Below are 13654 nucleotides of genomic sequence, written 5' to 3' on the forward strand. Positions count from 1 at the left end.
TCCTTTATGGAATATTGTTATGAGGTTAAGATCATATGTTTATTAAGCCAATGCTAACTACTTATGTTACCCTTTAGAAAATATTAAAAACTTGGGTTTAAATGGAAATAAAGATAACTTATAACCCACTGGATGTCTCCTTAAGTATACAAAATTATTTTAGAATTAGGAGAAAAATTTGTTTTCTCATAGATAGGGATGAATTCCACTTGGCTATATATTAAACTAATATTTTTTCATGAAGTTTTACTAAACGAAAAACTAGAGTTACCCAAAGGATAATTTAGGTACTCGACTTGCTTATTCCTTTAGTGTTAGTAAAATATGATTATTAAGTGGCATGAAAACTTTTTTTTTTTATTTTCAAGTTTTTTAAAGGTAGAATCTTTAGCTGTAGTGAAAGGGAAACAAAATGATGGATCATATTTCATTCTCTCCCAGGTATAAACAGAAGAGCAGATGCACACCTGTTTTCAGTCTCCGCATGACAGATGCAGCAGCAGATTACTAGCTTATCAGCAGCGAATGATTTTTATTCCTGTACCCTTTCTCCTGCTGTCCTCCCGTCACACCCTTACCATTGCCCTTCCAGCAAAAGCATGTGCTGAGGGTCCAAGCTCCAGGCTTGGGCTGAGCACCGGGAACTCGGGGAGCTCTTAGTCCTTTGTGTAATGGCTTCATCTCAGTAGTGAAAAGAGCCTCAAAGGAAAAATAAAACTGGAGGCAGTAGAGCATATGACATATAGCAGGGTGATATAACCTGATGCTTCTGGTCTATTAAATAACATAGTAATTTAGTACATTTAAAAAGTAAACTGCTACACTTAGTATGTGCATCCTGTGATAAATTGAACAGTTTACCCCATGTCATGTGGAAGATGGCAAAAATTATAGCAGTTGCTGTTGAATAGGAAATTGATTCCAAAACTTTAAGTTTTGAGCTTTTGTGGCTAACATCATGATTTTAAATTAAAGAGCACTGGTTTTAATTTATTTAGAAGCAAAGCTCTGAGTTTCAGAAACTCATTTTATACACTTTTAATTTATTCAAAGGTCTAAGTCAAATTCTTTTGAAAAGTGTTATACTTGAAATTTCAGAAGGACTGATACAAGGTGTTACAGGTTCTAGCATATTTTGGTTGGAAATGTGACATTTTTATGCTAGAACCTTTTGCTAAAAGAAAACCCCAAACCAACCAAATAAAAAACACCTAGCAGAAATGTGTCATTCTGATTATTCTGGCCTTTAGTGAGGATTTCTGCATATTTTGGTGTTAGCATTGGGTTTATTATTGAATCTAGTACTCTTTCTACTCTATACTTTTCTGCCACATATACTTTTTTAAAAAAATTATTTTACTTTATTTATTTATTTTTGGCTGTGTTGGGTCTTCGTTGCTGTGCGCGGGCTTTCTCTAGTTGCGGTGAGCGGGAGCTACTCTTTGTTGCCGTGTGTGGGCCTCTCACTGCAGTGGCTTCTCTTGTTGTGGAGCGTGGGCTCTAGGCACGTGGGCTTCAGTAGTTGTGGCTCGCGGGCTCAGTAGTTGTGGCACGTGGGCTCAGTAGTTGTGGCTCGCGGGCTCTAGAGCACAGGCTCAGTAGTTGTAGCACATGGGCTTCATTGTTCCGCGGCATGTGGGATCTTCCCGGACCAGGGCTCGAACCCTTGTCCCCTGCATTGGCAGGCGGGTTCTTAACCACTGCACCATCAGGGAAGCCCTCCCGCATATACTTTTTAAGACAGTGCTCTGGGCTAAACATTGAAGGTTGGGTCGTTGGTACATTGTCCCTCCTGTGCCACATTGATGACGTTTACCCACCACGTGCTGTGTCGAGGGCTTGTCCTTCATGTGTGCACCCTGTGCCTGGTGTCTCTCCCGCCCACAGCCTCACCGTCTAACCTCTGGCTCAGACCTGTCTTCCAGCTCAGTACCTATGTGCCGGACGGCCGTTCCACCTCTGATTTGCGGTGTCTGACATCTGCAGCCACACTTACCTCTAATTAGACTCTTGGTCTCCCACCTGGAAATCCATACCTCCCGGGTCTCCCCACCGTCTGAGCAGTGCGCCCACTGGCTCCGGCCAGTTGCCTGGGATCAGCTAGGGGAGGGGCTGTGGTCAGGCCTCTCCTGTGGGGCCTCAGAATCGTACCTAGTCATCCATCTGTGCGTCTCTGGTTGGAAGGAGTTCCCAACCGAGTCACAGGCCTCGTGGTCGCTGCTGGGTGGAGCAGGACCCTGGAGGTTTCGACCTCAGTGCGGCTGCAGTGCCGCCATCACAGCGGGAGCCCATTCTCGTCCCGTCCACCAAATTTGTCAAAGTAAAGCAAGTGAGTTTTTGACAGTGCACAGCCTTTGTCAACTTTGTTTAAAGTGTTTAGCAGATGCAAAGGTACGATGCAATCAGTTTGCTGCCAGGTTCAACGGTAGTTTTACCTGGGCATGAAATTCTTCGAAGCCTTGACGTTTGATGTTAGAAGACATTTTAATTCTGTATCGAATGTTAATGTTTACACTTTTGTCTTTGATTAGTTTATGGGCCCAGTTTTTGATTTTACTGGTAATCCATGTTCACTTAAAACGTGGTGGAGCGTTTGGGTGTTTCAAGCGCTAGGTGCACTGGGTGACAGCCGTGGAGATTCTGCAGGAATGCGAAGCAGCCTTTGTGAATCCGCAGGTTCTCTCTGTAGGATGTAGCTAGTCTGTCTCGACAGAGGACGTGTTTAAAAATACTCACAGCTGAGGGTTGAAAATCGGGGAGTTGAGGAGGTGGCCACTTCAATGAGTTCATTGCCTCACAGTTTAGTTCAAAAGACACTTTGTTACCCAAAAGAACAGCTAAGAGACTTGTGAACAAAACTTTTGCTTGTAGGACTACAGCTACAATTTTGATGTTCGATATATTTGGAATGGCTTTCTAAATTAAGGGTTTAATGTATAATGCCTCCTGAAATCTGCATTATGATTCAAGGGTATCCTCTTTATTTCAGTGAAGTCTTACCATATTGCTTAAAAGGACTCTCTTATCCACAGTTTCAGTATGTTATTCCAGGTTTACTTTAAGTTTCTGTGTAATAGGGGAGGCACAGTCTGATAATCTGTGAGCTTTTGTAACTGGTGTGCATGGGGACAGAACACAGATTCTGGACCGCGGGCCTGAACTCTCTCGAACGGACTTTGTTCCAGCGTCCTTCTCAGTGAGTGGGAGCTGGACGCGCTGGACCCAGAGTCAGGCTGTGTCGGGGTGCAGGGGGGGACCCCCGATTTGGGGGGCAGGCCTGGGGCTCCACGTCCGTGTCCTGGGAGCTCAGTCTGGATGGCTCCTGCGCGTGGTCCAGAGGCAGAGCTTCGGGACCTGGGCCGGGCAAGTGGCCGGGGAGGCCGCCTGGGACGAGGGGCCCCCTCTACTGGGGCCAAGTGCCCTCTCCTCACTGTGGGCACCTGCTCTTGGATGAGAGCCCTGAAGGCCCAGGTAGGATCCTAGCTTGACGTTGCCCCACGTTTTACCCTTGGTGGCTAATTGATTAGGACGTTTTCAATGATGATAGGAGGGGATTTTCCTGGTTTGTGTAATGCTATCCGCTATCCGCTTGCTGAGAGCTGTGGAAGTAAAGAGTATTTTTCTGCATCTTCCTTCTTTTGAACAGGATCTTACTGCATAAAGAACAGAACAAAAATATTTTAAACCCTGTGCAGTAGGTCCCCCGATGAATGAAGGCATCCCTTTGAAGAATTTTGTGACTTCATGAGGCTACTAAAATAGCAGACTTCAGAACTGGAGTGCGTGTTGTTAGTGGCTGTGTGTTGTGACACCCCTGTTCTCCTGGCGTGTCTTCTGGGAGGGCTGTGATGGGAAGGGTGTGTCTTTTATGGCGGGAATGGGGTTTGTGTTTGGGAACCGTGATCTTATGCTGCTCATTTCAGAGTAAGATCTGCCAAGGTCGGCTTTCAGATTGATTATTAGACCTTATGTATTTCTGGGCTTTTAAATGAATTTGATAATTGAGTCATGTATTTAAAATGATTGTTAGCCTAATACCCACCTAATTTCTTAGTTGTTGTGTTTTTTAAAAAAATTAAAGTGCAGCTCAGTGAGCTATTGGCAGGCTGTTCTTGGCGCAGAATCTTAAAGGGCAGAGGCATTCACCTCCAGACGCGGGTCCTTGTGCCCCCGGGATGGCTGTCCACCCCTGGAATCTGCTCACCTGAGTCACAACTGACTGTTACCAACAGAAAGCAAAGGATACAGTCCCTTACAGGAAATGAGATGTACGTGCTGAGGGCAATGGGTTTCTTGAACAGACCAGTCTGCACACAGACTCTAGGGGTCACAGTTTGACGAATAGCATTTAGAATGTTTAATGTACTATTCTCAAAATGCAGTACATAAAATTTATCTTAAAGATACGTATTTCTAACATCCAAGCGTCTCTCTTGAAATGTTACATAGGTTGTATATTTGATCAGTTTTTGCAGAGTTTCTTAGAGTCTTTAGTTAATATAATGCAGTAAGAATTGACTAAATTTACCAGATATTTCCATTCTTCAGTTAAAATGTTTCAGTCATGAAGATAAATATGAATCTCACGTGTGATGTTCCTTTAATGCTGTAAGTGTTACATTTAAAACATACTTCTTTCCATGCTCTCGGACACTTGCTGTCTCTAAAGTATTATGACTTACAGTATTCGAAAAAGATTTCTTTGCTCATTTAACTTGTGAATTTATTGTTCGTGACTCTTGTTGAAGGAGGTCGTTTCAGGGCTCTCGTCATCATCACCGTCGTCATTTTTGCGTGTGGAAAGTGGCTTGTCAGCATTTTCATTATAAATTTTTTTTTTTTTTGCATGTTCTAATCTTTATTTCTTTCTGGAGTTTGTCACAGAGTCATAAAGACTTGATTGAAACTTGGCATATTAGAGCTTAGTGTGAGATTTTTTTTCAATTTGGTTCCCAAATTTGTTTCAGCTGTTTAAGTTAAAAATGCAAAATATAATTTTGGAGTTTTAGATGCTCTTTTACTTATAACATAAAAATAAAGCCCTGGCTTTAAAATAATGGTAAAGACAATTCTTTTAAACTTAGCTAACCAGTTTTTCTCATATTTTCAGAGAAGCTATTTCATTTTGAAAAGTAATGTGATGCTGTTTTGTCTGACATCTTCCTCTCTGTTTCCATTTTATAAAAGAAGATATTTTAACCTTTTGCATAGAATACTTTTCTCTGTTATAAAGATTAAGTAAGATAATGCATGTGAATTTCTTAGCATATGCTAAAGTCATTAAATGGAAGCCATTTTTAAAATACAAATTTAGGAAGGCTGGTGGCCATTGCCTTAGAAAACGTTTAATCTTCATACGCAACTAATTTCACACAATTTGTTTGTTCCCATGAGTTTAAGGAGAAATGCACAGAATTTTGCTTCCTGCTACTGCAGGAAGGTCAGAAGCTGAATTAGAAATGATTTCTGCTTTCAAAGAAATTGCCGCCTAGAAGGTGGTAGACGTGGGCGTGAATAACATTTATACGAAGCTGACTCTTTAAGCATCGTAAAATGAGAGGAAAGGGCGCCGCGGAGCAATGAGGACTGGGATATTTATTCTGTCTGGAAGATGAGAGAAGGCTGCGTCTGGCTGGAATCCCATGTCCTTCCTGTTGTTAGACAGAACTTGATTTTATGGGGACTTTGAAGGTACGTAAAATAGAGAAGCAGGTTGACTTAACTCGTTCAACTTCCCAGGTATTGGAGGGTCTGGCCTGGTCCCCGGGTCTCCCCAGGCCTCTGTCTGTTCCCAGACTGACTCGTATTTAAAATCCCGGAAGAGGGTCGACGTGTGTTACCGCCGTGAGTGCACACCCTCAGAAGGGAGGTCCAGGGGTGTGCGGTCCCGCCCTCTGTCAGCCTTCCTGTCCCAGCTGCCATCTCCTGCCACTCCAAGCAGCCCGTCTGCACCGGACTCTTCCCCAGCCACCCTGCTGCTAAAACACACATCACCATTTCAACGTCTGGCTTTGAATTCCTCCAGGTCCCAGTTGCTTCCGAGTTGGAATCAACTTTGCAGACAGACTCTTGCCACTGCTCTTGTCTCATCCCTGCCTGGTCTCCTCAGGTGTGGGTGTGGACCCTCTGGTCTCGGGCCGGGCATCCAAGGGGGCCCGAACTGCTGGGCCCAGGCCGTTCTCTTGCACCGTGGGCGCTGCTGTGAGATGCACCAAGCCCTGGAGAGTTTTAGGTGCCCCAGGGGCCCTGACCAGGACAGACGAAGGGCAAGCCCCAGATGCTTCCCTGTCCTCTCTTGGGTGCAGATGGTGATAAATAGTGCTCACCGAGGGTCCCCATGCACCACACGCTCCGGCGTGGTGTCCTCACAGGAATCCTAGTTCACAGACGAGGCGGCTGAGACCCTGGCACTGGCAAGTCCCGAGACCTGTGGGCCATGAGTGTGACCTCAGGCGCCGGCTGGCCGCAGATCTCATGCTCTTAAGCCTGGAGGAAGGCCGCTGGGTGAGGGTCCCCACGCCGGCTTCTTCCCGTCCGTCCAGCCTCGGGGAGCTGTTTCTAGAACACAGATGAGCTCACATCCTCCACGTCTCCAGCGCTCCCCCGGGAGGTCCTGGCGGATGGCCACGCTGCACCTCCCACCACCTGCCTCCGCGGCCTGGACCAGCGGCAAACTCCTGCGTCTGCGTCAAGCCTGGCCCCGTCGCCGTCCCACGAGGCCGCCCCGGCCTGTCTGCTCGGAATCGGGGCCTGCCTTTGCCCAGCGGCCGTGCCTCCTTAAAGCTCTCCGTGCCGGGGGGGGGGGCGGTGTGTGACTCCCCCTCCCCGTGAGAGCCTGAGACTCCGACCTCCTGGAGGACAGAGCCGTACCTGGCTGGCATACAGTTGGCGCTCAAAAATGCCTTGCGTAGTCAGAGCCCAGAGGGCTGCCGCGGGCAGTGTAAGGGGCCCATTTGCACGGTGCGGAGGCGCCTTCTTTTTGCCCACGGGGCACTGGGAGGGTCTGTCCTGCTTCAGGTTCTCCGCGGCCCTGACGGCCTGTGAGCCTCTTTCTGCTGGAACCTCAGCAGGGGTCAATCATAGGCCCTTTAACACCCTGTGAACGTTTTATGTTTTGGCATTTTGGCATTTTAAATACATGTTCTGCTCTTCTAAATTGCCTTTTTCCCCAAACACTGTTGGTTCACGTTAAACTCCTTTCTCCGTGGCGCAGTATTTAACCAGGCTGGGCCGCCGCCGCCTCCTCAGCTCCGAGCTGAGCCGTCGGGGGCCTCGCCCCGGGCTGGAGGGACCCCGCGGGCCGTGGGTGCGGTCTCGGTGATCGGTGAGCTGCTGTCTTCGATGAAGGCGCTGGGTGTCCTACGCGGGAAGCAGAGCTCCTGTGTCTCGCCGCACGCGGCCGGGGCCGGCTCGGCATGGATCTGGTGTCGCTGCCACCCGAGGGGTCGCTACGACGCGCACCTCCCGTCCCGGGCGGCGGGCGCGGCTTCCTCCCGCACGTGCCGGCGGCGCCCTTCCCGGCCCTGGCGGAGCAGAGGTCTCGTGGCGCCCGGGTCAGGCCGTGCGCCGCTTCTCCAGTGGGGGCCCGGGTGCGGCTCGATTCCGAGCAGAGCCCGCCGGGCCGCCTCGGGAGAAGGACAGGAACAGCCGGCGGACCCGCGGGGACCAGGGCCGGGCGCCGGGAGCCTCGCCCCGCACGACTTACCCTGCAGCGCCCTTTCCAGGAGATGCACCTTAAGAAGTGACTTATTTCTTTGAAGGGCTCCCTGTTTTTATAGCTCTGACAAAAATAATGAGTAATAGTGGATTTTACATGAAACTTTGAGGAGATTAAGTTTTGTCAAGATCTGGTTTTCCAAGTGCTTCTCTCTTCTCTCTGTAAAAAATTCAGTCGGAATAACCCAGGGTGGTTTACTCTGTCAGTGTTTATTTCAGCTCCTCCTGCCTTAAGGCCAGTGTGTGGGTGCATATGTGTATATCCATGTAACATGCATGTACACACATGTACATATGCATGCGCACACACATGTGTAGGCTTTATGTGTACATATGCACGTGCACCTTTGTGTATATGTACATGTGTGTATATACATACGCATATGCCTGCACGTGTGTGCACACGTGTGCGAATGTATAGTAACCTACCGGTGAATGAATCCCTTTAGTTGTATCGTACGTATTGGCAACCACTGGTACTTGGCACTGTTCCAAGTACAGGGACACATGAGTGAATGACACAGCAAGGTCCCGACACTTGAGAATTTTGTAGTCTTACAAAGAAAGAAGCAAGTGGGTTCAATGCAGGTCAGACACCCTGAGCCCGAGCCCCTTGGGGGACCCTGCCTGACAGGTAACCTGAGCCGCAGGTGTGTGACGTGGGGAAGGGAGCCAGGCTGATGGGGGAGCAGCTCTTGGGAAGCGGGGTCACGGAGGAGCGGGCTTGGACTGGGGGCCCTGACCCGGGCAGGGGTCAGTCCCTTGGGCTCAGGGGCCTTGGCCGCATAGGGTTTTGTTCTAGGTGGGGGGCCATCAGGAGGGGTTGAGGGGGAGGCCGGTGACGTCACAGTGCCTGAGTGCACGCGTGTGGGTGCTGCGCATCCCCTTGTCTACGCGGACGTTGGAAATGGTTCAGTCGTGCCGCCAGGGGCCCAGCTCAGCCTCTGGGTGCGGCTCTGCCTGTGGGGAGACGGGGCCGGGGGCGGGGCCGGGCTGCAGGAGGGTGAAGGGGCTTCGTACTGAGCTCCTTCCTCACGCTCCCGAGAGCAGGCACTCGGTGACCCTGGCGGCAGCCCCAGCCAGGCTCCTGCTCAGGGACCCAGCACCAGCCTCCGAGGTTCCCCTCTGTCGCGGGTGTTCCCAGGTCCCCCGTGCTGGGTGGGTCCTGCCGTTGCAGTCTGAGGGTCCCTCGTTCCCTCGGGAGAGAACAAAGCCGCTCCGGGAGACCATCCTCCAGATTCCACGTGCTCTGCCCAGCGTCTGCCGTGGCCCCTGTCCTCCCGGTCCCTGGCTCTGTGGCCGTGTCTGGACCAGAGAGCCACGGGGCGATGCAGGGAGGGCATGGGGGCAGTCCAGGCGGGAGGTGGGCCGTGACGAGACCCGTCTTCACACGGTGCTGTGAGGCCCCCTCACAGTGGGCACCTCTCTGAGCCAGTGCCCTACAGGGGGGTGACCCTACAGGGGTCCTGGGAAGTTTCCTGCCAGATGCTCCCTCCTGGGCCGTGAGTGACCATCTGGGATGCCAGCGCGGGGAGAATTCCTCTCTCTGAAAACCGCGTGTCTTTTCGTTAGGAGTTTTAGTGCATTTGCTTTAGGAAATGGCTGAGGATGTCCTCTGTGCTGGGCAGCTGCTCGTGCAGGGACTGGACAGGGCCCGAGTCACCGCAGACCCCTGGGTCTCTCAGTGCCGAGTGTGGTGTTCCAGGACTCGCCGGGGCGTGCTCTTGGATGAGAGGTGTTAGGTTGGGAAAAACAGTTCTGAGGGGTTTTGATGGGAAAATAACTGGTTTTAACTTCCTGAAAATAAACATCTGAATGGTATACGATGGAATGAAAGGACAGGAGTTTAAGGTTACGGAGGTTTACACCATGTTTTAATAGCTTGTTTTCTTAAACTTCTCTTAAATTTCTATTCAGTTACGCACTGTATATCAAAGGGTTCCAACTAACCACAGCCCCATAAGACCTGTCATCCTGCAAGTCCAAATTCAGGGGAAGCACAAATCACAATTGGCCCAAATGTCCTGTTTCCAGTAAAATAGAAAATAGGTCGTTTCTAATTTCTTTTAAGCTTATTGACAAGCGTAGCCACGTTTATCACGCGTCAGTGATGCTCCTTTGCAAGCATCCTGCTGCACCGTAATGACCTCTTCTGAGAATTACCCCTGTAGCTGTCTCCTTGTGTCGGACAAGCAGAATTTAACTCATTTTATCATCCAGTTCACAAAAAAGTGAGGGCCATATCTTCCTATTTTTGAATTATGTTTTATATCATTAAATGGCTTATTTTTAGAATGAAAGTACGTAAATCTTTTTTTATGATTTATTGATATCTTTAAGAATTGTAGCAGATGTTTTTTCCTTATATATTTAAAAAATCTGATTGGCTATTACTCTTTTGTTCTGTGTCTGAATGAGATTTTGCATTTGCATTTTTTATGATGTAAATATGTAATACAAGACAGCTAATTTGAATTGAAAAGCTAAAAAATATGTAAAGGTTTGAATAGTGTGTTTTTTTTCAACATCTTTATTGGAGTATAATTGCTTTACAATGGTGTGTTAGTTTCTGCTTTATAACAAAGTGAATCAGTTATACATACACGTATATCCCTATATCTCCTCCCTCTTGTGTCTCCCTCCCACCCTCCCTATCCCACACCTCTAGGTGGTCACAAAGCACTGAGCTGATCTCCCTGTGCCATGCGGCTGCTTCCTACTAGCTATCTGTTTACATTTGGTAGTGTATATATGTCCATGCCACTCTCTCACTTCGTCCCAGCTTACCCTCCCCCCTCCCCGTGTCCTCAAGTCCATTCTCTCTGTCTGTGTCTTTATTCCTGTCCTGCCCCTAGGTTCTTCAGAACCATTTTTTTTTTCTTTTTTAGATTCCATATATATGTGTTAGCATACAGTATTTGTTTTTCTCTTTCTGACTTACTTCACTCTGTATGACAGACTCTAGGTCCATCCACCTCACTACAGATAACTCAGTTTCGTTTCTTTTTATGGTTGAGTAATATTCTATTGCATATACATGCCACATCTTCTTTATCCATTCATCTGTCGATGGACACTTAGGTTGCTTCCATGTCCTGGCTATTGTAAATAGAGCTGCAATGAACATTGTGGTACATGACTCTTTTTGAATTACGGTTAAATAGTTTTTTAATGAAACTATTTTGTCACACAAAAACTTTAGATTTTCAGAAATAATAGTCACTTAAATTGATATAATTGCTTTAAAATAGATTACTTCATTAGCTTTAGGTCTTGCTTTTCTTTTTTTTTTTTTTTTAAGAAATGATTATTGATGCAGGTAGAACTACCCTCTCTCTCGTTCTGACCCCTGCTGAATTTGGTGTGAGTCTTTCCCAAGTGTCATTTCAAAACTATACACAGCCCTCTTTAAGTGTGTGCACTCTTTTCCGTAATGGCACTGACCTCTGTGTGTCCTGTGCTACCTCATCTTCGCTCCACATTACGTGTATGAATTCTACCCACTTTTGTGCATTTCTTACATGTGCATTTAAGCCTATAAATTTCCCTCTGAATGCTGCTTTAGTTGTAATTTGCCAGTTTTAGCACATGGCATTTTATTATTTAGCAGTAAATATTTTCTGATTTTTTTCAACCCAGGCTTTATTTAGGTTTGAGCTTCTAGATTTCCACGTATATATAAACTAATTTTTTGGTAATTTTTTTTTGTTACTGATGCCTAATTTTATGGCATTGTGTTCAGGGCACATGCTCTATATAACACTAATTTTCTTGGTATCGGTTGAGATTTTTGTATTTATTGAGAAACTTGGCTCTCTGGTTCATTTTTATAGATATTACATGTGTGTACGGGAAGCATGTGTTCTTGCTAACTACTGGGTGTGTGTCGGCATAGATGTCCATTGGCCCAACCTTATTAACTGTATTAAATTATTCAAGTTTTTCTAATTTTTGTGTGCTTGTTTTATTAATTAGTGAGAGAAATGTATTAGCATCTCCCTCTGTGATTGAAATTATATCAGTTTCTTCTTGTATTCTATTAATTTTTGCTTTACATATTTACAGGCCATGTTATTAGGTCTGTTTAAGTTCAGATGTCATATATTTTTATGTGCAGTTGTTCTTTTTATCACTTTCAGAAACTATTTCTAATTAGGTGTACTTTGCCTTCTATCTATTTTTTCTGGTACTTATGCAATCAATCTTGCTTCCTTTTACTTAGCATATGCTGTTGTTCCCCCCCACCCTTCACTTTCAACCTTTAAAGTTAATGTATTTTAAGTGTTTTTATTGAAATCCATCTTAAGAATCTTTGTGGAGTTTAGTCTGTTTGAAATTATTATGATGACTCATCATTTGATCTTATTTTGTTTTTCTCTTCAATCTTTTTTAAAAAAACTTACGCACTTTCTATTAATCATGAATTTTCTTGGCTTCATTTTTTTCCACTTCAGCCTCTACTGGATTGATCAGAAAATTTTTTTAATCCTTTTCTTTTTTTCCCTTGAAAGGTTTGACCACTGTATATTGTTTCTGGTTTATTTATTATTATTTTTTTCCATTTGTTACTGTTCAGTTTCAAGAAACTGGTACTATTGTAAGCTCTTGTAACTATACACTCATCTGTCTATTAAACTAGATCTGTGCTTTGTTCTTTTATACTCAGGGCCTTGCAGAGTGCCCAGCATTTAGTAGATAATTTCTAAATGTTTGTCCAGTGTCTGTTGTTTTTATGTGATGAGCTATCTTAACCTAGCCTCAGTTTGTGGAACACTAAGCTGTGTTGATCTTAGTAGCTGTGTGGCAGTGAATGGACCCCTCTGTGTGTCATGTTTTTCCTCTGAAAATGAGTATAAAATAGTTTACACTCCACAAGTTTGTTAAGAGGATGAAAAGTAAAGTGTTTAGAGTTAAGACTCAATGTATATTTGTTTGTTATTCTTATTATCAAATTTATATAAGCCTTTATTTCCTGTTTGCAAATGAAGAATCACTTGGAGGCATGTGTACACTTTAAGCATAAATGCTTCTGGATATACTTCATTAAATTTGTCTTAATATTTGGATATTCTTGACATAGAAGGAAGATGGAAATTGTTATGAACCACACTCTATTTAAGTAATGTTTGGGGCCGAATGAATCTGTAGATGGAGTTCAGTTCAGTTTCAATCTACGAGACATTTAAAATCATGACAGCATTTCTTCTGATGGCAGCACGGGGAAGGCGAGAGTGCCAGAGGGCTCTGGTGACCAGATGGTCAGGTCCGCAAAAGGATCAGCGTCTGCGGTGACACAAGCTAGATTTCACCCAAGTCACCATCACAGGCACCTGCTCAGGGTGTCTCGGGGTTTGATAATCAGAAAACTAATAACTGACCTCAAACTTCAAATGCCTTAGTAAGGCCATCTTTCAGATAATTTATTGAATATGGCTTATGACCTATACTTTAAAAACATAAATTTTGTTGCATTAATATTAGTCTTTTGACCTTTTACCATTTGTAGTTCTATATCTTTCAGTGGCATTACATATAGAGAAAAAGTACATCAGTAGTTCTTGAGGTCAAAATGTACCATTAGCAATTATTCATAGGAAGTTTTTGGAGTCCAGTTCTGAAATTTCTATAAATAAGAAGAAAAAGCTTTTTGTTAATTTCTTACTTTAGATTCAATGTTGTTAGATATAGTGTATCATTTATTAATTCAGCCTGTAAAATAATACACCTTGATTTTTCCCCTTACAATTACAGGGATCGTCATTTATGACCCAGCAATCCCAGGTTTATAATCTTTTTGCAACCACAGCCGTTGGTGATGGGATAAAACTTTGGGACCTGAGAACCCTGAGGTAAGGCTCCTTCTGCTTTTCAGATTGCAGTTGGGGCCAAGGCTAGACAGACCATATAAAATGTATTTTTATTAAAGCTCATTATAAAC

The 13654-nt window shown here is 45.3% G+C and overlaps 1 protein-coding gene across 1 annotated transcript in view; it reads left to right on the plus strand.

Annotated features, from left to right (window-relative positions):
• The window catches only part of WDR27 (WD repeat domain 27), a 73199-nt gene that overhangs the window by 42877 nt on the left and 16668 nt on the right, over nt 1-13654 (plus strand). The window contains 4 exon segments of the mRNA XM_036872102.1: nt 492-540; nt 2206-2242; nt 2244-2325; nt 13468-13565. Of these exon segments, the coding sequence (XP_036727997.1) occupies nt 492-540; nt 2206-2242; nt 2244-2325; nt 13468-13565 (266 nt within the window).

This window comes from Balaenoptera musculus, chromosome 12 (genome assembly GCF_009873245.2).
Source record: "Balaenoptera musculus isolate JJ_BM4_2016_0621 chromosome 12, mBalMus1.pri.v3, whole genome shotgun sequence".
Taxonomy (NCBI): Eukaryota; Metazoa; Chordata; class Mammalia; order Artiodactyla; family Balaenopteridae; genus Balaenoptera; species Balaenoptera musculus.